We start from the raw sequence: 24,282 nt of genomic DNA, 5'->3' as shown, positions 1-24,282 counted from the left end.
AAATATTACATTAATAATTACGAAATAAATTAAAATTAATCATTAATATACAGGGTATTTCCTACTAGACAGAGGCGCATTTTACTGACTTGTAATTGATCCCTGAAGCAAACTAATTATAGCTTTTCTTTAGTTTGATTTAAGACATCAAACTAAATAATATTGGCTGGATTAAAAGATAATATTTAGTACTAATTTAGTTTACAATTTTATTCCAATTTTATTTCTTGTTTAAAATGTATCTTGTTAATATTTGTTGAACTAAATATTTTTGACTTGATACAGTCTATATAATTACGGACTAGATACTTGTGATACAAACGATATACGTGGTGCATAATTAATTTAATATTAAAAAAAATGTGGAAACAGAAATAATAATTGCAAAACTCGAATTATAGATATAAATTTTGTCTTTTTATTTTCTTCTTGTTTTCTTATTTTTCGTAACAGTCCTTTAACGATCTAATCTTGTACCACTATAACATCCCATTCTTAAAGATTTTGCTTTTTTGGTTCCTGATATTAGTGCCTATGATGTGGATATCATTACTCGCTCCATCTATCCAACTTCTGCCAAAAAACTATTCCAATAAATTAAAACCAATAGTTAACCCTTTCATTTGCGCTACATACTTTAAATTTATCTATATACGCATAAGTACATAACTTAAAAAAAGATAATATTATTTTGAAAGCTATACGGAATATTTTCAATTTTGGACTGAAAATGTAATTAGGAGAACAAAAACATACTTTATGTCTAGGAACGAGTGAACCATAAAATTTTATGTGTAAATAGTGATTTTGTCTGTAATAAAGATTTCAAAATTACTTCAATACTGAGCAAATGTGTTCAGATTGTTGTGAAAACTTAAAAATTTAAGTTTTTTTTAAAAAAGTAAACAAATCTTTTTACATGTTAAATAAATTTACAATATGTTCAAATCATTAAAAATGCGTCTGAAGAGTTTTTTCACAAAAGTTGGCGCTAAAAGATTTTTTAAAAATTGGAGATCTCGATGTGTGATGTGATTTGGTGCATATGAAATACATCAGAACAATGCGTCAAAATGAAAATTTAAATATTACAAAAGTTAGAACTTCAAAAAAAAAATATTTCAAGAATATTTTCATAATCTACAATTATCTTCCGATGATTGAAAGCACTCTCAAAAGAATTTTAAAATGATTTGCAATCTTTCCGAATGACAAGGGCAAGGGAAAGAAATAAATAAGATAAATTTAACTATACAAATTTTTAAATAAAAAAAAAATTTGTTACAGTTTTACAAGTTATAAGAATATTTATTTATTCTGGGAGTTTTACTATTTAATCCTGTAATGCAAACAGTATCTCTACCAAGTTAATTCATATCATCAAATCTCTTACAAATGGTTATGCTAACTACAGTATCGGCACTTACAACAGCTTGTCTCGGGGGAAGAAATCCCGCAGAAGAAGAGGGAGTGTTTTAGTTCGTATACTACAAAGTAGGAGTCAGACACATCATTCTGGCGACAGTTGAATATTTCAACAGCTACCTCGACCGCATGCGCAAAGTACAGTCACCAAACGGTATATATTGCGGATCTGAGAATGATACCGCAGAATACACATTCTTTGAGTGCAATAAGTGGTGCCGGATTGAGAAGCACTAGCAACACAAGTTGGTGTTTTCTCTCCAAGGACGGTGACAGAAAACAAGGACGGTAACAGGAAAACAATTGGGATCGCGTAAAAATGTTTGCTGAAAAAACTCCGAGATTAAAAAAGTAGGCTTTGGCTGGAGTAAGCAAACTTTAATTTCGTCAATTATCTGATTCTAGGTATATAGGGTACAGTTTGTATTAGTAGTATTTTCGAAATCACCTTACCTCACGCACAGCTGAAAAACTCTCTTTCGAAATCGCAATTTCAGGAAAAAGAAACCGAAAAAGGTCTAAGTACAATAAAAGAAGAAGAAATCAGAACGACTGCATTATTTTATATAACAAATCAAAGCGATATAATTTACGTATTCACCATTAAACAATATTTTAAGTGCTTCTTCCGCATTAATTATATTATTAAGCGTCTGCGCTCGTGCATCTTAAACATAAAACCATTTAAATTTCTGCAATGTGTGATAGACTGTATGCATCTGAAATGTTGCATGACCATGCATTAACTAATCTAGACTCTTCATATTCGATAACTCTGCAGCAAATAATTTTATATTCTTTAAATTAAAACTTCAGCTGTGTAAACATAGAAATTGTCACTCAAGATTTGTGCCTCAAGAAATTCTAATGAAAATATATTTTTATTGTTTGTTACTTAAGTAGACACTTTTGTGTTTTGTTGTCAATATTCAAACGGATTTCGAGGCCCTGCAATATCTACACAAAGCCATTGTGTATCCCATATGCCATATACTATGCGGTTTTCTGACGGAAGTCACGAAAGTCAACTTTCGTCTACTTTTTTCATGTCTGCTGGAGCTCTTGCTGTGCGGCATTTGCGATATGTGTCGTTACATTTGGCATGCAGCAATCGCATTCGCTGCCACAACTGATGCATGATGCAGCTGAAGAACCCAAAGAAACTTTATTCTGTGGTTTGACTTTTATGAGCGTCTAATTTTTCGTTCAGGAAATCACTAATAGTACCAATTTGTAGCTTTAATGGAGTTATTTTCGCTTAAGTGCAGCATAAATTAATTGTGGCTTTAGGAAATATTTCAGAAATGCTTTTGTGTAAATGCATTACTAAAATAACTTTGAAAATATTTAAAAAATTTAAGAAGAGTGATAAGCTGCTTTTAATTAAGATCAAGTTTAACTTCAATATATTTTTTGTATTTGAAATTAATTTAATTAAATTTTATTATTATCAACACACGTGCCAGCAGTGTGCCTCACAAATATTTAATATAATTTCATTCAGTTTTAGCAATTTCACCCGCTTGTTGAGTACATAACGCATGCGTTAAGCGGGTTTACCAACCACCGAAATTTTTCTAAATAAATATCTATTAACCCTTGGTACTACCCATCTAACATGAATCACTCGTTAAACTTGCATGTGGCTTTTTTATGCGTTTAACTCTATTTTAAGGGTAACTTTTAAACATTTGGTACTAAACAAAGGTTTATCTATAAACGGAATAATGGATTTAACAACGCATATGGCTAATTATTGGCTTTAATATTGTATCAGAGAGAATGGAACATTTTAGCGCCTCTCCTCTTAATTTAAAAAGTCTGACATGTCAAGTAAACTTATGCGTAAATGATTTTTTAAGTTCTATACGTTTTATTATTTGTTATTCCGTATGTTATACCTAAAAAAAAAAATAGAAAGTAATAGCGTTTGGGTGGCATGCTGATAAATAAAACGTAGTTTTGCCAGATATCTAACATTTAGTGAAAAAATCGTGGACACTTTTCATATTGCCTAATATAAGCCGCATAATAACAATAAATATAGGATATTTTTACAATCACAAGATTGAAAATAATATATAAATGCACTAGCTGACCCGGCGAACGTTGTTTCCCCTTGCAATTAATTTCCCTGGCTCAGCTGAGTTATAATATTTGTTGTTATTTAACTTAACCTTTAGCATTTTAATGCGAAAATTATTTTGAATTGATTTTTTCTTTTGATCTACATGCATTACTTATGTTACAAATATTTTCATGTTACTTCAAATCCTTATAAGCACTACATTTAAATGAAAAAAGGTTATTGTTTATCACTTCATCAGACTAAGCAATTATTGACCTCAGATCTGCACACCTCCCCGAGGAGCATGTAACCATTCAGAAATTTGATAACGCGGTGTTGGTAAGTCTGTCAGATTTCGCAAATAATTTCACCTCAGCATGATTATAGGTGAGTCAATTTTTAATCTTAAGTTATATGGTAGCATTCATGGTTTGTATAGTTGTCGTTTAGCAGTCTGTTTGAAACGGTATTGAAGAACTGGACCAACTGGTTGTGATTTTTTAAAAACAGTTCTAAAATACCCACAATTTCTTGCTCCTTCATCTGGTCGATATGGTTGTACTGGCAACGTGCGTTTAGTTGCTGCTTCTCATCACTCATGAAGTAGATTTGCAGAAATTTGGGATCGTTATTGGGCATCGGCATTAAAGAACCAATTTGGTGATACACTTGGCCCTGAATCTTAAACGTTGATTGAAAATTGCGACCATTCTCATTCTGAACGAATTTTGTTGTTCCAAATGATGTCATTTGAAAGCACGAATTGAATTTGCGAATTTTACGAAAAAAACAATTTAGATTGAGATGTAGCTCCAGCCAATAGTGCTTTCAATGGTTCTGGCGGCGAATTCAATGGTGGCAATACAACTTTTCCAGATGCGCAACAGAAACCGGCCGATTCACCTTTGTATTTGAGTGAATGTGACGAATAGTCGATATCCGACTCATATTCAAAAGCAAGGCGATGAAATGATGCACGTGTCAATGTGCGATACACTTGCAAACGCTGTTGTTCACGTGTTCTGAATGTGTCGGTGACTCGTTGACGGGCCAGTCTTTGTCTCAATGCATTAGCTCGAAGGGGTTTGTTGCGTTGCTCTTGACTTTCATTAGCACGTGTGATTGTATCCTGGTTTGTTACATTTTCATTGTTTTCTGGCGATCTATTTAACCGATGGATCTGGAGTAATTGTGAATTCCGAGTCCGTCGACCAATATTTCCTTCTCGTCCACGAAGGCGTGGTATTGTTTTTTGTACGTTATTTATACCTTCTTTATATATATAATTCTTCTTTTTTGCGTGTGTTCAAGTGAATTCAAGGATGGTTTAGATTCACAATTTGGCCCACTGGATAACGTATTTTTAATTATTATACAGTTTTTTGGTAACCATATACATTTATGGTATCCATATACATCATTTTAGAGATTTTAAACTTGTTAAACAAATCAAAGTAAGCATGAATAAATTTTAAATTTCTAATATAAATGTACATGGATACCAAAAAATAAAAAATTAATTAAAAAGACATTATCCAGTTGGCCAAATTGTGAATCTAAACCTTCCTTCAATCCACTTGAACACACACAAAAAATTTCATCAAAATCGGTTCAGCCGTTTAGGAGGAGTTCACTGTCAACACACGTACAGAAGAATTATATATATAAGATATAACTATCCAAAATGAAACGAATGTCAACCAGTTTGTTTTTTTACAAACAATGGCCTATAAGTTATCACAAACATTTATCTTTTTTGAGATTATTCAAAGTAATACAATATCATTTGAAAATATATCAATTATAATATCTAAAATATATTCATATATCAAATTATGTATACAGGAATTATAATTTCTTGAAATTTATGCATTTTTTATGTCTACAGCGATTCAATGACAAAGTCATGAAGCAAATTCATTACTCACAGTCAATGATAACTGCATTACTAAATTTGCAAATGGGCCCGACACAAAGCACACCAGAATCAGTGGAGCAAGTGCACTAGAATTTTAATTAAATGGATGAGGGCTGCCAGACAAATATTCAATGGCAAACACAGCCGAAGTTCGACATGTGGAATACATTTTTGGTTCAAGACACGCAAATATTTGGCTTTTGTCCATAACCGACAACTTCGACAACCAAAAAATGCACTTAAAACGAATGTTAGTGCAAATATTTAAATAAAATTTTTAATAAAGAGGTTATAAGTACCAGTAATTTTTTGAGTAGTAATATTTCTTTATTTAGTAGTAAAAAAGGGAATTGCGTCGGTTGCTATTCGAAGCCTTGCAGCGCCACTGACTTTTGAAGAATCCTACAATTCCCACAATTCTGTGTACCTTTTTATACTGCATTTAAAGCTTTCGGTTAACACATCAAATTTTAAATTAAGAATTTTTATTGTTTTCATTTCTTTGTCGAATTTGATTCTTCGTTATATGTTCACATAATATTTTGAAATTAATTTAGGTATTGTATTCACCCCTCAGAATGTTTGTTTTCAATTTACATAAATTTTCGATATCAGAAGTTCATGGCTGAAAACTCAGCTTACACTCACTCAGTTCGAACGGGAGTGACTAATAAAAAATTCGTTAATTCAGTCACAAACATTTTTTTTATATCTACAAAATTTCATTTGAATTTCGGTTTTTGTTGATTTTTGTTTACCAAAACTTGTCCATTCATTACATTTTTATAAATATGCTTTCTGAAACGAGGAAATATATTTTATAATGACCAGAAGTAGGGGTGGCTGCGTGCATTTATTTCCTTTTATAACAACCATGAGTATACAACATGGGCAACTGACATACAGACAAGCTTTTGGAATGACATGCAGATGTTTCATGCTTTTCAGCGCGGAACCGTTAAAATCTCTTGAATACATAATTTTTTTTTTATTTGATATATTGAATATTTTTAATATTTTTATTAAAATATGAGAATTGTACTTAACGGTGGGTGTTGTATATTAAATCCTCTAATTTATTGACCCACCATTTAAAGAAACTGAAAAGGTAACAAAAATTTAACTTGAACTGACTTTCCTTCAAGATCAACAATATATTACAATAAATTCCATATCCATATTATTATTATTACATTTCAATCATATTAAAGTCTTTGAAAGAAATATAGCGCTACAATCATTCTTATCTACAAAAGCTTTTAATAGCAGCAGAAGATTAGAAGTCGCTTGACCGTACACGTTTCAGAAGATATTTCTCCTATTAATACATTAGATATATATTCTATAGCAGCGCTTTGTACTAATAATTGGAGAACAAATAGCTAATAAAAATAATATTCATCAAAACAGCGTATTAAGAAATAAATATGAGAACACAAAAAATTAATAAAAATATTATTCAACAAAATTACCTATACGCTAGGTAAATATAAACACTTTTAGATACTAAATGGCATATTATGATACCATTTGTAATCTAAGTACTATGTTATCTGAATTATATTACTTAAAGTATATTCTAAATCGAATGAATTGAATGAATTTTAAACAAATCAGCAAGTAGATCCCATGACAAGTATGATAACATCTTCCTACAGTGGCATAATGATCATATACATATTTATAAGTAAATTATTATGTCAATACTACACAGAATCTGCTTTATAAACTAGAGAATAGATAGTAAGGTACGAAAAAATCCCCATTTTCTAACATATATCATTCAAATATCATTCTACTAAGCATTATTTTTATATGTCTGACATCTTATTTAAAAGATCCTTATGAATTCAATTTATGACTTATTATCTTTGCCCGGTTGTATGGCAAAGCATTAATAGTAGGACAAGGAAATCTAAAAATATATATAAAAGTAAAGAAGAAATATGGAGCAATTTATAGAAACCGATAGTTTAAGTCAAACTAACTTCAAAATTAAGTCCAATATTATAATTACTGAGATTACTGAGAACACACTATAAGAGAAATGATCAATAATACTTCAAATTATATAAGTATTATTATAAGTATTTCTATAATACTACAAGTTTTGAATTTTCTTATTCCAAACATTAATAACAGACTGTGATTTCAAAATTACAAGGAAACTATATAAATCTGATGATCAATAGTTATACATATACACTATATACAGTCAATGTGTTGTATAGATAATTTATATAATTTCATTTCTCTTATTACTCATTTTTCAATTTGTGGTTCATCTGGCACTCCATACATATTAGTGTATTTCCAATATTTTCTTACAAATTCCTAACAAAATCTATCCCACACACATAAAAATAAACTTTAAAAAAAGTATATAATAAATGAAAAAATATAAAATGCACTTGACAACAGGACATCTCTGCGAAGGAAACTAGTATTTTATTTCGTACAAATACTTCAAAATAACGCTGTAATGCACAATTCGTAAAAATTCTAAACTATTCACAAACTAAAAAAAAAAGATCTGAGAAATAAAATCCCACAGACACAAGCAAAATCATGACAAAGGATACTACCGCACACTAACAAACAGCATCACTTAAACGGGCTGTCATGAGGGTTAATATCCTTTGCAAAAGTAATATAAACTGAATGATGGTTTGCTGGAAGCGAAAAATAAAGTATGTTTTTTCTTGGAGTAAGAAATATAAAAGAGGCACATTTAAAAATGTGGACTGGAAAAATATAAAAAAGGATGAGTGAAATAAAATAGTGTGTAAGAATATAGGTGCAAGAATATATATACATAAAATTGCTTGCCTACCTACTGACAAAATTTTTAAAATTTCATTTGATGGAAGCTGAGTGGTTTAAGTAGCATGAAGCATGTGTCAAAAGCCTGCTACAACAACACAGTAACGAAGACATGGCATTTCCTGAAGGTAAATAAATGCGACAAGTCCTTACTGTGCTACTCTGCTGCTCTGCTCAAAGTAATTTAAGTAAACACAACAACAACAATAACAACAACAATAACAGCAACTATAATAACTTAAGAAGAATCTCGTAAACAAGCAGCAGCGAAGCAATCTCAACGAACTCACTAGAAAGTAGTCGCACTATGCGTAAAATAAATGCGAATTCATGCAATACTGTGTGAAAAACAAGGATAGTTATAACCGTTATAACTGCTTAAACCAGCTTTTGACAGCATTTTGACAATTGCAAAAGGATGCAAATGACATTTTGCAATGCATGCGCAATGAATTATTTATACGAGAAAAATGAAAAATTTTTCTAATCTCAATTCATCAATGAAAATTAAGGTAAATTTAACGGAATTTTTTTTATATTTAGCAAAAATATTTTTAAATATACTTAGCATATAATTGGGACAAGAAATAAAGTATCAAATACTGTTAAAAAGTTTATTTACAAGACCCACCCAATTGTTAAAACATGTTTCATATCATTCACGGCACAAAGAGCACCCAGTACACACCCTTTTGGCTGCGTTGTGTGGGGTGACGGTTGATATGGCACAGTAGCGATGCAAAATTTCGGCGAAAAATCAATACTTCACAGTATTTGCATAAACAAAAAATAAAAATTACTTTGAAAATACATTGTTTTTACAGAATAACAAAATATATATAGTGTATACGCTAATATAATTTTATAAAATAGCTAACAAATTGATCAGAATAATCAACATGGCGTATACGCAGTGCAACTTAACTACCCTGTCTTCTAATTTATTAGCAAACACATACGCATTTTTTCATGCGAACGCCTGTCTGCGAAAAAATAGAAACTTCCGTTTCCCGATACATCGAACGAAACTCACCGTTTAATTTTGAATTTTTAATGCTGAATTTAGCTGAAAATTACAAAAACAATATTTTACTTTTAATTAAAACTTCATAAATTGCAAAACGGCTAAATTGTAATCGCCACTAATCCACGGGGGTGGCTCTTACAGTGTAGCACAGTTTGCAATTCCTCACACCAAATATAATTTTAACTGAAAAACACAATGAACTCTTTCAATTTTTTTCATATAGAATAATTTAATTTTTTTCTTCTTTATTTTATATATTTTTATGCTTAGATCATTGGCATTAATTGATTTATTTTTAAAATGAAAAAAAAAACACAATTTGCACAACACAAACCCGGTTTTCACTAACGACGACGACTCCACAAACTCTACGTTACTTCCGTATTCACGTATGCAACCGTAGCGAGTTGAAAGCAAACTAAAAGCAAAAACCAAAGATTTTGTGTTTGTTGGCTCTCTTCCCATTACACAAGAATTACACAAATTTTCAGCGCGGCGGTTTTTTTGTCGCATTGAAAATGAGTTTTTGGCAAAATATTTATTAGAACAAAATCTGTTTTTTATTGTTTTCTTTTGTAATATATGTAGTAATACTTTTATTTAAGTATAAAAAAAATATTTAACAGCATATATACAATAAAACTTGACCATTTAGTTCATTAAGTACTCATTAATATAATAACAAAATAGTAATCATTTTTACAGTTCAGTTTATATTACAGTTTAAGTACTGTTTGATCTATTGATATAGTTGTGTGTTCGCGGCAAGTTAGTATTATTAATTTTATTTTAGAATATACCGTAAAATTGAAATCATTCTAAATTAACACTAGCATATGTCATGTCAATCAGATTACTACATCACGTCATTCAGTTCAAGCAATAATCACTACATAGAAATACTCAATAAGGGTTCTTGAAACGAAAATGCGTAATATTGAACTCACACGACAATTTTATTTGTAATTTCAGCTGTCAAAAATTTTCATTCTTTATTGTATGCAACAACAAATAAAACTCATGTGTGAATCCAGTGTAAGCAAGGGATTCTTTTTTTCATTTTTCAACATTAAACAAAAAGAACCAACTATCAGAAAAAAGCATAGGAAACAACACAATATCTTGAAAATGATTCATCTAAATAGCTTTAGTAATATATCAATTAAAATTTATAATTTATTAATATAAGTTTATTTATTAATCAAAAATTGTACATAAAGACTTTGTTTGGTTTTGCTAAAGAAGTTCAAAAATATTTTTGTGTAATTACACAAAGCGATTTAATCGCAACCGGCTGTTTGTCACAAAGCTATTGAAAAGTAAATGTGGGGTAATATTATTATCTACATACCTCTCTTTCTTCATTCGTAAACAAAATTAAATACAGAACAGGGATATTTTACTCCTTAATATTATTTCCTCCGCACAAACGTCATTTATATATTTTTAAATATTATAAAAAATGTTTAATTTATCAACAAATTTTTTGATATATCTCCAAATCCAAACAACTCTATTGGAAAGATGATGTGTCTATACAAAAAACTAAACTTAAGACATTTTTAAAACAATTTATTTTGCAGCAAAATGGGGATTTCATAAATACCTACTTGTTGCTTATGAAATGGAGAGGTCTTAATGTAGAAAAAATCTTTATTCGTAGTATGATCTGAAGACATGTATGGGGTGAATATGGTGTATATTGATAAACTGAAGTATATTTTAATTGTAATAAAAACATTATTTTAAAATGTGTAAATGTTTTGACTACTTGTTAAAATATTCATTACTATATCTTAAAAGATTGGTACTGGAATATCAAACACTACTGGTTAAAACGCACTTCTATAGTACCTTTATGAATATAAAAAATTTAAAGGAGAATATCACTTAGAATGTCTTTAAAATCATTATCATATTTGCAAAAGCGATGAGCAAGAAGTAAGATCATGTACTAAAGCCCAGCCAACATAAACAATCGCCAAATGATAATACTCGTCAAAGATATTGTTATTGATAACTCGTCTATTACTCGTCTAGATTATTGTTTGGCGATTGTTTCTTCTCTCAATGCGTTTTTAATTGTAAGTAGCTATAAAGTATCACCAAATGATAATATTTGCTAAAAAATGATAACTTATTACTTACTTACAAATACTACAACCGATACACTATTCCTTGATGATTTCGCAAGCTCGTTCGCGAGTGTTCACAATAACTGCGCGATGAGATTTTTACTCCTCTACGATGTTAAATGCTGGCTGGCAGATAAGTTACTTATTACGACTGCAACTACAACCGACAACTTTCAATATGTATAAAGGAATAAAGAACAAAAGCACTGTGAAGAGAAATATTATTAGTCTAATCTATATCAAAGATAAAGAAGTTTGTAGATTAATTGGACTCAGATCTTTGGGTGGTGAAGTACATTTCAGCAGATAAACATTATGAGAGATAACCCGGCAGCTGTCAGAAATTAATTAGATTGATTCATGACAATAAATTGTTTATCATGTGGCAATACCCAAACCTCTGTTGAATAAGTATACTTGGTATTGCACAGAGATAGCGTCTTTCATCTAGGAAAGTAAATTTGATTATTACGAGTATTACGTTAATTTTGGTACTTAACCGAGGTACTAGGCATATTAGTTCCTAAAACAAACACTATTGGTTTCATAACATTAATTGCCCTCATTACTGCTATCTGCGCCATGATAGTAAGAATACGAGGTTCGAAGGAAGAGATTGACAAGTACAACATGATTAAAACACTCGCTTCATTGAGACGCTATTCGATTGTTCATGTCTTTTGTAGGATATGCGCTTCTTGAGTTATTTAACAAAAAATATTTTTACTTTTGAATCTGAACGAAACAGTTTGTTCAACTGTAATACAGTTGAAACTGTATCTGTGGCTGTAACCTACGTCGTTCCTCCATCCATACGAAGAAAGTCGTCATTACAAACGTGTAGGTCTGGAACGTGGACCTGACAGCTTGGACTATTTAACTAAACATTTTCTCAAACCACTAAATTGAGTCAAATTTTACCATAAGGATTGTTGTGAAAGATATACTTCCACAGATATAAAAACTCAAAAAAAAAAAAACTTTAGTACTGATATCATTTATCTTGAGTATATTTATTAGATCTGTAAAATATTTATGTATTGATTGTTTACAATTAGTTATTTTATATATGAAATATGGCAATAAATTATAAAAAATAATTATGAATATCTAATATTGGTAACATAAGTTTATGGATTGCTTTGAGAGCTACATATTCTTGTTATTTTCTTTTTTAATATAAAAAATATTAAATAACCTTTTAAAAAAAATATACAATTTAGGTTTACAAAATTTATGAAACATTTCAAATATTATATTAAAAATTTTATTTATGTGCATATGTAAAATAGTGCATACAAATGGAAAACTTTTATATAAACTTTATAAATTAAATATATAAAATAACAACAAAATATCACTTTAACGAAATTATGTCAAATAATTTTTGTTTTAAATAATTTATTAATTAAACTATTTTAATTATCATATTATTTCTTTTACATTCCGTGCTTTTTCTTTATTCAATGAGTATTTTGTGGTATTTGCTTAGAACTAATTTTTTGTCTTTTGGTTCTTATTAGAAATTTTTGTAAATTTTTTGAATATATAGTATTTACTTATTATGTTATAATAAATTATTATGAAAGTTTTATATGTTATCAATCTTTTTTCATTAAATGCAAATTGTCTTTGTGGGCTGTTAGTAATACTAAAAAAATTTGAATAATAAAAAATTAACGTTTTATATTAACATTTTTAAATATTTTTCATTTCATTCATTAATTCCATGGCATTCTATTATTTTAAAACAAAAAATAATTGTAAATTAATTCGATTTAGAAAAATTAAATATTAAATGAAGAGTATTCAAAAAGTTTATTGATCAAATACCCAAAGAGCGATAAATATATTATTTTTAAGACTTCTAAATGGACAATTATTAATAATAATTTCAATTAATAAAATAAGACATTTAAATATATTAATAATAATTTAAATATATAAAATACAATCTAAAATAAATTTTACTTTTCATTTAATCTCTTGAGTGACAAGCAAAGCTACATAACATACTTTAAAATAAAAAAAAATAATTATATATATTAATAATTATTAATTAGGAAAAGGGTTTTCATAAAATGAAATATACATAAGTTTATATAAACCCTTAAAAATATATAATTTTTAAATTATAATTTATTTTATATTTAATAAATATCATATCCATTCGAATTTAGTGCTCAGTGATTCTTCTATAAATATTAATATTTTTAATTTTGGAAAATTTAAATATACTGCGGATATAAATCTTCACAATATATAAAAACTAAACAAAACTTACAATATATAAAAAGATATGTTAATAAAAGAAATAATGAATATACAAAAATAAAATTAAAATAATATAAGTTGGGCAAATAGTATTTAGCATGTTTTAAGTTGAAATAGAAAATTCGACCAATTCGAAGGGAATTGGACGCCTTAGTTTATGAGGCATCCAAATATCGAACTTCTTTTTCGTAATCAAATTCATCCAAATGATTAAGAGCCTTGTTTTATGGTCAACATATAGTTCCTTGACGAAGTTGCGAACATGCTAATTTTTTTTGAAACTTGTCCCTAATTTCAAAGATGATCCGAAAAGAACGATGAACATAATTTAAGATCTCCAGAACAAGAATAAGCAATATTTCTTGATACTTGATTCTTGACTGTGATAAAGTACTATTAAAGGCGAGTAGAAAAACACAAAAATACTTTTTGCCCAAACCAATAAATTACACGGACATGTTCATTTTAAAACGAATCATAATAATATATATAGCAGAAAAATAAAAAATATGTAATCAAATCATGGTAAAGATATATGTAGATATATTTAACAAAACTAAGAATTAAATGTAGATATATAAATACATAGAATGCGATAGTAGGAATTGAAAGGCAAATGGAACTTATGAATTAAATATAAAATAAAACTGTAAAATGGTCAGAACTTTTGTCGGAAATTTTATAAAGAGAATTTTAAATTAATAAAATAATAAAATTTTTAAAAAGATTTTTTTTAAAACAACACAACCAATAATTGACAATGAGACAATTTTCAAATTTCATTTAAGAAATATATTACACATAGTTTTTGACTTATTAATTAATCAGTTGGTTCTATAAAACTATTAAATGTTTATATTAAATGATTTCTGGTTTTTTAATTGGAAACCTTGCAGTGGTAACTGTTTTATTATATGTTACAACATACATCAGTAACAGGCCATTTCAAGCGAAACAAGACTTATTTAGAAATTTTCAATCATCTTTCAAACAGCTTGACCAATGGCATAGTCAGTATTTCGGAAAGGGAGTTAATGAAATTAGTTATAAAAATATCTAATGAAAAGAGGGGAGAAGCATCGCAAAATAGACTCTACTATGGAATCCACTAGCTTGACGACGATTGAATGGGCTCAGACATCACATCATATTGACTGTAATATTGACGGAAATAACTGACATTGTACAGAGATTATATTCATGCCCTAGGACTAGCAGCGCCGATGCATAATATAACTAGTTAAAAATAATAATGATAAATATATTCTCCCAAGGGAAAGATATACTTCCACATTTAAAGAATGGGTTCGAAATGGGTTTGAAAATATTTCCTGGCCACGTTACTATTTCTGAAATATGCTTCTATAACTAAAAATTCATTTTTTTAGTTAAAAATAACTCGGTTGCCTCCATTTAAGGTGGCATTAACTTAAACACTGAGTATTATTGACAATTAGTAATTTATAAATGCTTTAGTACTAATACTAAGTAAACCAACACCTAAATTACGTAGTAGTTTGAATAAAATAAATACTTAATTTGGCAAATGCGAGTATTAAATAATAAAAATACTTGTCAAGAAAACTGAAAATACATTATTAAATGTACAAAAAAAATAAATAATAAAAAAATAAAAATACACTAATTATTTTTTTTTTTAATTTATGGCATTTGCAATAAATTGTATCTGCTTATGCGGTATTTAGATACGCTTTTATACTAAACCAAAGCTGTTTAATAATTTTTTATTCAGTTAATATTAAATTCTTGAATTAATTTTTTCTCTACTTTAACTATTTTGAGCCTTCATTGATTAATTTCATTTGATTAATTAACATAAAACGCGAATTGAAACTTCTACAAATTACCGAATATTTGTAAAGACAATAATTTTTTTTTTAATTCACCTGCCATTACTTTTGATTAATTGATTAATTATATTTTAATTCTCCAAATTAATTTTACTTCTATCAAATGTGCATATCTAAATTACGATTTAGCTCTTCTTAATTTTTCGATAGGAAATCTAGTGAGTATTAAGATTCTTTTATGACACCTGTTGTTTATAAGTAAATAAATATCAAATTGCTCATTTTTCACTTAATTATTAATAAACTTTATCCTAAATTCTAAAATTTATTTTGTAGTAACTTACTAGTTTCATACATACTCAGTACTTGCGAATTGTAGGAAGTGTCTAATTTTTGCGTGTCGCATCCTGTATAATGATTTTATTCTTTTGTCTTGTTACTTTGGTTGCTGATGGGGCAGATATTAAACGTTTAAGATTCTCTTGTGGTATAGCAGCAATGGCTTCTTTTTCTTTCTTTCTATTGCTGCCATGCCCGCTGGCTGCACCATGCGGCTGCTGTTGCTGATATTGATGTGTGTCATTATTGTTTTGTGCCACTGAAACTGATTGTCCGGCATAACGCATAAGTACCTGAAATTTGGGAAACAATTTATTTTTCGATTCACGCTCTTTCTCCTTTAATTTATCTAATGGTTTATATTTAGTCAAAGCATCCGGCAAAGGACATATTTCCAAGTCTCCATGCTTGTGTGCCTTTATCATTTTGTTTGTCTGTGCTGTTGCCGTTGCTGTATTCTTATAGAAATCCATTTCGAAGTCACAGTCGGTATATTGTGATGAATTTGTCGAATTTGTTGCATGTGTAGGTAAAGCTAAATTATTGGGTCGTATATAATGTGGTGGTTCACCATAACTAGCTGAACTGGCACTTGTTGTTTCCTCAGCTAAATGTCGCAACATAAGTGTTAACTTCATTTCATGCTGACGTTGTAACAGAACTGCGTTACGTTCACCCTCTAAACGTGCCTGTCGTACTGCATTTGAGAGCACACGTTCCTTCCATTCCCAAGCATCTCGTTCGCGTTCCAATTGTATTAGTTGCACTTCCAATTTACGTGAAGAATCGCGTAAATCGATTACCTTTGTAAAGTATTTATACAACAACGTACGCATTTCTTCTGTTGAAAGCTTATTTAAACGTGCCATTAACATTTGTTCGCCCTTCTCGCGTTGTATGCGTTCACTTGTGTCGATGGATTTATGACCACAAATAAGCTCATTTTTAAATTCGATTGCAGCATCGATAGCTTCAATTGCCTCATCACATTCCAATAGCTTACGCTCTTCACGATGTGATAAAATTTTATCACGTTTCAGTTTGCGATCGAGTGTGCAACGCTGATCGAGCAGATGATCGCGTGTATGTCGTAGATTTCGAATTTCATGCCGCAAACCTTCTTTTTGTTCCATTTCTGTTTCATCATATTGTTCGAGATTTTCAGACTTCTCTCGCAGTACATGGTCCAAATGCGATATGCGTGCTTGAACTTCTTTTAGATTCCTACCACGCTCTTCTAAACCACCAACATCGACTTTAACAACGGCTTTGTTGCTTTGTTTTTCTTTTAGAGTACGCAATTCTATATCAAGCAGATCTCTCGCTTTTTTTTCTTTTTTAATTTGTTTTTGTAAATCATCGATCAGTTTTTTGTACTCTTGCAATGACTGGTGAAGTCGTTTTACTTTCTGTCCACATTCACCTGCTATATGCTTCATAGAGCTGAGATCCTGCAGACGTTGTTGAATATGTTGAATGGAAGCTGTCAAACGAGCTATTTCGTTCTCCTCTTTACCCTGAGCTATAGCTTTTGTCAATTGTTTTTTGCTCTTTTCGTAATCAGCTTCGAGTTTTGATTTCTTTTTATTTACGCGTTGCTTGGCTTTTGTACGTGTTTCACTGTTTTTTACTAATTCTGTGATTATGTTTTGCTTTATTTGCATTGTTTTTTCAATTTCCTTAATTTGACGTTGTCTTGCTTCAATGTCAGTATCTAATTTACGTATCTTACGCTGTATATTTTCAATTGGAGAATTTATTGCTGCACGTATTTGCTTAGCATGTTTCAAATCATCACAACTATTAAAGAAATCGTCAGACGCTGTAGTTTGTTCCCTCGAAGCTACCCGATTAAGCATAGCAATTTCAGCACTCGAAAGACTTGCTCCAGGTTGTAAAGACCGGCGACGCCCTATAAATATATTTTTTAAATCATGCTAATACTACGAAATACATTTATTTTTCATACCACCTGTGGATCCTTTACGTTCATCTAGTTTTTCTACCACTTGATTTTCTGTTATATCTTCTCTTCTCTCTCTGTCTCTGTCTCGAATGTTATCTAAACTATTCATTACAGCATTCGGCTGTTTTTCAATAAAATCATTGTATTTTTCCTTCACTAAACTATCCGTTTTTAAACTAAAATCTTTCATCAAAGATTGCAACTTTTCGTCCAAATCAGGACGTTGAGATTCTGAATCGGAGTCATTATCAGAGTTTTGTTGACATGTGGTTTCAGGCTCACTAACTGTTTCCTCGGGCTCTTCGGCTTCTTGTATAGGCCCAAGGTGTTTCTGTGATCTTGCTAGGATAGCTTCACTAGAACTTAAGCATTCTTCACACTCTTGTTTAAGAAAAAGCCACTCCTCTATTTGTTCCTTATCCAAATCCGATATGTTATTCGAAGAGATCAATCTAAATATATAATAATTATTTTATATAAAATTGTAAATGGTGTACACTTGAACATACTTCGCAAACAGCCCCTCAGCGTTAGAAACTAATTTAAACCATTGACTAGCTGCAAACTGTAAACCAAAATTATCGACTATTGATGGCAAGCCACCCATACCAGTCACATTTGGCATCTCTGGAACAACCTCTGGCGATATAGGTGTATTGTCATCTGAGAATCTATTCATTATAACGTAGTTGCGTACACACTGTACTTTTAAAGCGAACTTCAAATTACATATAGTCTCGCTCATATCACGGTCATATGGTGAAACACATAAAATGACTAAAGTCTGCGCACGTCCCCCAAATGAATCTTTAAGTAATGTTGTAAGTGTTGTCTGATTGTAGGGAATATTCCCATTTGCACTATATAGTAACGCCGGATCAGTGAGCGTATTCACAACATGTTCTAATGCTTGCAAACCCAAATCATTTGGTAGACTAGGCGGTTGATCAAGTGAGCTCAGCATAAATAAGCGTCTTGTTGCACATAAATCAGAAAAACTGGCTGTTGATAAGCGATGCTGTATTAGACCTTCCTTTGTTACCCACTGCTGTTCCAAAGTAAAGGTAAACAGCGTATGTGTTAGTATTTGTGTAAAATTATTGGTTTCTTGACCATTGTTCACTTTATTATTCATGCCCATTTGCAACCATTGAAACACATCAGTCAAGTTTGCACAATGAACGTTGCCCACACCAAGTAAGTCACGTATGACTTCACCACATATTTCTACCCATCCAATATTTACTGCATATGTACGCTCTGGATGGTTAGCCATAAGTGCATATATTTCACGTACACAACGCTGCACAACTCCTTGATCGGACTCTCCGTAAACACAATCAAATCCAGGTCCATAAAGTGTGTACGTTTTACCGGTCCCTTGCTGACCATACGTTACAACAGACGCATCAAAACCTTCCATGAACAAGCTTATAAGTGGAAATACTGTTTGATGGTATACTTGGTTTTGTGTGCAATCTGCTGGTAATGCATGTGTAATGGTGTAACTTTGAGACCCCACTTGCACTAAACCCCCTGCTATTCCATTGTCCACATTATTTTGTACATCGGTAGACATAAACCCTTGAACCGCCGCAGTGACTGGTATTGTTTGCACACAACATCCCGTGCCTTCAGCATTTTCAGCAAATTTTCGTTGTTCATCTTCACAAGGAGATGCACTTACATTGCCATTTGGATCGTTTTTAACCGCAGACGTTGTACATGCATTGGCATTCGGACTGGGAAAAATGCGCACTGCAACTTGTATTGGAATTTCCATTTTCTTATTGAGTAAACAACACTTATTTTAAAGGCTAGTGATTAAACTCGAGTTTATTATAACACTACCATCTTCTTTATTTATTCGCATTTTTGCAAATAATTTTCTTACAAAAACATGGACGACAATTTTTCTATAAATATGCTTTAGTTGTTGTTGGTAAAGTAAACAGTATTGCGTGGGCGAAAAACTAAACAATTCGAATAAAGTAGTTTTTTAGAGTTGCCAACCGCACAAACATGATTGACAGCTCATTCAATAAGTAGTGCGTATTGAACTGGAATACATATGATAGCTAAGTAGCATACACATCTCGAAATTATTTTTTAACACCTGTTTTTAATGTGTAATATGTAAAATATATTTAATTTAGTAATATTGCAGAAATATGAAATAAGTAAAGTGGCCATATTGATGTTTTGAATTTAGATACCATATATATATAAAAATATATATACTTATAACAACGAATCTGTTATAACTGTGCTTTTATGTTATTCTAAACTATTTGATTTAAGTAGATTTATGATAGATTCAATGTGTTAATGTAACACAATTGTTAATTTGTAAGCGTCATAATAAATAATTCAATATTAACTACTTTTTAATGTATTTGTTTCGAATATTGTTTATGCAAAAAAGTTAAAAAATTCGATTTCAATTTCGATTATTATTGTAGTATACTCGATAATGGCAACACTGCATAAAGAAATAGAGAAAGAAGTAAAAAAGACAAAATGCGTAGTTGTTGTCGGAATCGTGCAAAGCAGAGTAAACGTGCTGTGGTGTAATCATAATATTTATTAAGATTAAATTGTAAATTATTATAATACTTTAAGTAATAAAGTATATGTTGTTATATATAAGAACATAACAAAGTTGGCGACGAGGATAAAAATTAAAGGATGGCGAGGAGTTTTGGGGTATTGGATCAATTTGACGTTGCGTCAAATTCCACTTCCCCAAGCAACGCGGGGAAGTGGAAGACTTACAGGGAGCAAATGGAGTTTTTTTTTATGGCAAATGAAATCACAGACGATAAAAAGAAAAAAGCAATCTTTTTAGCGTCATGTGGGCCGGAAACCTACACAATATTAAAATCGGTTGCCACACCGATTAATATTGTAGAGGAAACATTCACATTTGAGGCGGCAACTAAGTTATTGACCAACTATTTTTGTCCGGCAGCGAATGCAATAATTGAAAGGTTTAAATTTTATCGGAGAAACCAAGTAGAGGACGAATCAATTATTGAATATTTGGCAGCGCTAAGGAAATTGAGCCAAGACTGCAATTTCAAGGATTTGGAAGAAATGTTACGAGACAGACTAGTCTGTGGCATGCGCGATGAAAATTTACAAAAGCGGCTCCTGGCGAATGACCAGTTAACACTAAAAATAGCGCAGGAGGAAGCTATAGCATCAGAAACAGCACAAAAGAATGCGACGGAACTTAAAACGTCAGCCAGCCTACCAGGGTTGAATAAAATTTCAAGCAACAAGGTAAAACCAAATCGTGCTCCAGTGGACCATATTCAGAATTGTTATCGTTGTCGAGGAAATCATCATTCAGATCAGTGCAAATTTAAAGACGCGGAATGTTATTATTGCAAAAAGCGTGGACATATTGAGAGAGCTTGTATAAAAAAAGCAAAAACCAAAAAGCCAGCAACAAATAATGGAAGAAGACTAAACAGAGTAAATCTTTTAGATACAAACCAGGAAACTCAAAAGACAGAGTATTTATGGTCAATGTTCGTTAAAGGTAGTCCATCGGTCAAGAGAGTGATTACGATAAGTAAGTCACCGGTACAAATGGAAATAGATTCGGGGGCAAGTTACTCAATAATAAGTGAAAAGTTATTTAGAGAAAAAATGCCGTATATTCCGCTAAAACCAAGTCAAATACAATTAAGAACTTGGGGAACAGAGAAAAATCTTAAACTGAGTGGAGAAGCAGAAGTACCAGTCTCGGTTGGGAACGTCACAAAGAAACTAAAGTTGTTAGTAGCAGCGGGTGAAGGTCCGGCTCTAATCGGTCGAAATTGGTTTAACGATTTGGGAATTACTATAACCAGCAATTTATGCAATATAGAATCAACTATTCCAGTAGAAGTGATGAACTTCAGTTCAGTTTTTGATGGAAATCTTGGAGATTACAAGGGAAATCCTGTGAAGTTACAAATGTCAGTTTCAAGTAAACCGAAATTTCTTCGATATCGACAAGTGCCGTTTGCACTAAAACTCAAGGTGGAAGCAGCATTAAAGAAGTTGGAAGATGAAGGCGCACTACGTTCAATATCCTTTAGTGAGTGGGCAAACAAATACCGGAAATACCTGAAATATTATACTGCAATGAGGCTGAGGAACAGTTTTTAATCACTGCGAAAGAAATTGCACAAGCAACCAGAAGAGATCCAATACTATCAAAAGTAATGTGGCATATCCAAAGGAAAGATACAGTTTTGCCATATAAATCAATCCAGTTTAAACCGTTTGTGAATAAAATCCAGGAACTATCAGTGAATGCACAATGTTTGTTATGGGGAGCCAGGGTAATAATACCAGCAACACTACGTCCCAGAATACTTGAGATGTTGCACGAAGTTCATCAAGGCATGTCGGCAATGAAAGCAGTTGCGCGAAGCTATTTTTGGTGGCCTGGTTTAGATGAAGATATAGAAATGTTAGCCAGACGTTGTGAAAAGTGTGCATGTAACAAAAAGAATCCTCCAGTAGCAGCAGGTAAACCATGGCCAGCAACGCTAAGGCCATGGTCACGGTTACATATTGATTATGCGGGACCCTTTATGGGTACAAATTTTTTTATCGTCGTAGATGCTCATAGCAAGTGGATAGAGGTAAAAATAACCAGTAAAATAAATGCGATTAGAACAATCGAGTTAATGAGAGAAATATTTGCAACACATGGTATACCAGATACCATTGTGTCCGATAATGGGCGAACGTTTGTGTCAGAAGAATTTGAGAAATATTTAAAACTTAGCGGTATAAATCACATACGTACGGCACCGTATCATCCATCGTCAAACGGGCAAGCAGAAAGGTTTGTACAAACCATTAAGAATCACCTTAAGAAAATGCAGTCTTCAGACATCAGTAAGAATTTGGCAAATATACTTTTGCATCTGCGTACAACTCCTAATGCAAATTCAAATTTGAGTCCAGCAGAAATCTTGATGGGAAGGAAGTTGAAAACATTGTTAGTTCATTTGCACCCCAGTGATCACAACACTCAGAAGCAGCTAACTTCTGATGAGTATTCCAAACAAATAAAACCAGTTCGCAGTTTCCAGTGTGGTGAAAGTGTTTGGTACCGAAATTTTGGAAGAGGTGAAAAGTGGATGCCAGGGATTATACAATCAACAGGAGATCGCAACTACAAAATTCAATCAAATAGTGACATATTGTCGAGACATATTGACCAGTTGCATAAGCGAGTTTCGGAGACACCGACAAGGTTAGAATCCAATATAACTCCAGTAGCAGTAACTTCAGTGGCACAACCGGAAGAGCAAGACGACCAAGTAAGTGCAGGTCAGTCATGAAATGAATATATCCTACCAGATAGTCAAGTAGAGGGGTCATTAGAAGAAAAAGATAAAAGAGATGAAACATTAAAATCGCGACCGTACCGGCAACCGCCAAAAAGGTAACCGCCAAAAAGGTTACGGGACTATTTGATGGGGGAGGAACTGTAGTATATTCGATAATGGCAACACTGCATAAAGAAATAGAGAAAGAAGTAAAAAAGACAAAATGCGTAGTTGTTGTCGGAATCGTGCAAAGCAGAGTAAACGTGCTGTGGTGTAATCATAATATTTATTAAGATTAAATTGTAAATTATTATAATACTTTAAGTAATAAAGTATATGTTGTTATATATAAGAACATAACAATTATTATCAACTTAATATTTGATATATAATTCCAAGTTCGATTTCAATTTCGATTATTATTATTTTATCAACTTATCAATTTTTAATTGATATATAATTCATTAATTTTACATTAAATACGCTTACAACACATACATTTTCATCATTGAATGGTTTTTGTATATTTTCCTAAGCATTATATATGTACATAAGCCAGATCGCATCTTAACTGGTTCACTTACTTTGAAAATAAAAGCTTTGTTAACCAACTATTGTCATTGTTATTAACATGTCCAACGAAAATTTGATTTAAAAAAGTTTATATTAATATCTAAAAAATTTTAATTTGCATTTACGTATAAAATTCATATTGAATACAAACCGATATATACTATATTCAAACTAATTAAGACTGCACATCAACCAATTAGACATGAATGTATAGTTTTTAGATTATATAAAAATACTATTTGTATATGAATGAGAGTTTTTAATAATCATAACTAAAACGCTTTATTTCTGTGACGCATATTTACAATTTAATAGCACATTCGCACTCTCTCATTTAGGCGAATTTGCTCATTATAGCCGCTAATGACTCTATACAAACTGCTTTTATATAAATAAGCTCAATATCAACAAATCAGCTCATTTAATCATCTTAGAAATAAATTTACCACAAATGAATTTACCAAATTTGAAATATGTGCCATATGTTTTATATATAAAATATAAATGAACAACAACTGAGCTGTAAACAAAGGCACTGACTTAGTAAGTATATAATAAAATTTGTGTTTTTATTAATTAAATAC

At 31.0% G+C, this 24,282-nt stretch overlaps 4 protein-coding genes across 5 annotated transcripts in view; 3 read left to right on the top strand and 1 right to left on the bottom strand.

Moving 5' to 3' along the window:
- Window positions 1-4,425, top strand: part of LOC119685166 (rhythmically expressed gene 5 protein-like) — a 5,749-nt gene extending 1,324 nt beyond the window's left edge. Inside the window, exon 3 of the mRNA XM_038099382.1 lies at window positions 4,304-4,425. Within this exon, the coding sequence (XP_037955310.1) occupies window positions 4,304-4,425 (122 nt within the window). The remainder of the gene's footprint in view (window positions 1-4,303) is intronic.
- Window positions 4,426-15,620: 11,195 nt separating this feature from the next.
- LOC119680090 (kinesin-like protein costa) lies at window positions 15,621-19,810 on the bottom strand. Of its 2 annotated transcripts, none has more exons than XM_038092733.1 (3): window positions 18,296-19,810; window positions 17,793-18,238; window positions 15,621-17,732 (listed from the first exon to the last, which is right to left on the bottom strand). In XM_038092733.1, exons 1-3 carry the CDS (start codon window positions 19,567-19,569, stop codon window positions 15,868-15,870), a joined length of 3,585 nt encoding a protein of 1,194 aa, XP_037948661.1. In that variant the 5' UTR covers window positions 19,570-19,810; the 3' UTR covers window positions 15,621-15,867. The 2 variants fall into 2 exon arrangements, with proteins under 2 accessions (XP_037948661.1, XP_037948660.1); XM_038092732.1 differs by having other exon boundaries at window positions 15,622-17,732; window positions 17,790-18,238.
- Window positions 19,811-20,585: 775 nt separating this feature from the next.
- Window positions 20,586-21,947, top strand: LOC119685154 (uncharacterized protein K02A2.6-like). The gene has a single exon (XM_038099366.1). The coding sequence runs from the start codon at window positions 20,586-20,588 to the stop codon at window positions 21,945-21,947; it is 1,362 nt and encodes a 453-aa protein (XP_037955294.1).
- A 215-nt stretch (window positions 21,948-22,162) lies between these two features.
- Window positions 22,163-23,137, top strand: LOC119685143 (uncharacterized protein K02A2.6-like). Its single transcript, XM_038099352.1, has one exon. It carries the CDS (start codon window positions 22,163-22,165, stop codon window positions 23,135-23,137), a length of 975 nt encoding a protein of 324 aa, XP_037955280.1.
- Window positions 23,138-24,282: the final 1,145 nt, after the last annotated feature.

Source organism: Teleopsis dalmanni, chromosome 2 (assembly GCF_002237135.1).
Source record: "Teleopsis dalmanni isolate 2A chromosome 2, ASM223713v2, whole genome shotgun sequence".
Taxonomy (NCBI): domain Eukaryota; kingdom Metazoa; phylum Arthropoda; class Insecta; order Diptera; family Diopsidae; genus Teleopsis; species Teleopsis dalmanni.
The sequence above is the reverse complement of the archived record's forward strand: the minus strand, read 5'-3'. Positions and strand labels throughout refer to the sequence as shown.

What these genes read in the sequence shown, in the direction of transcription:
- LOC119685143 (XM_038099352.1), top strand. Translation starts at nt 22,163, where the DNA reads ATGTTGCACGAAGTTCATCAAGGCATGTCGGCAATGAAAGCAGTTGCG.
- LOC119680090 (XM_038092732.1), bottom strand. Translation starts at nt 19,569, where the DNA reads ATGGAAATTCCAATACAAGTTGCAGTGCGCATTTTTCCCAGTCCGAAT. An exon ending in GCTGAGGGGCTGTTTGCGAA is followed by an intron (nt 18,239 to 18,295) that starts GTATGTTCAAGT and finishes TTATATATTTAG; the next exon opens with ATTGATCTCTTCGAATAACA. An exon ending in ACGTAAAGGATCCACAGGTG is followed by an intron (nt 17,733 to 17,789) that starts GTATGAAAAATA and finishes ATATATTTATAG; the next exon opens with GGCGTCGCCGGTCTTTACAA.
- LOC119685154 (XM_038099366.1), top strand. Translation starts at nt 20,586, where the DNA reads ATGGCAAATGAAATCACAGACGATAAAAAGAAAAAAGCAATCTTTTTA.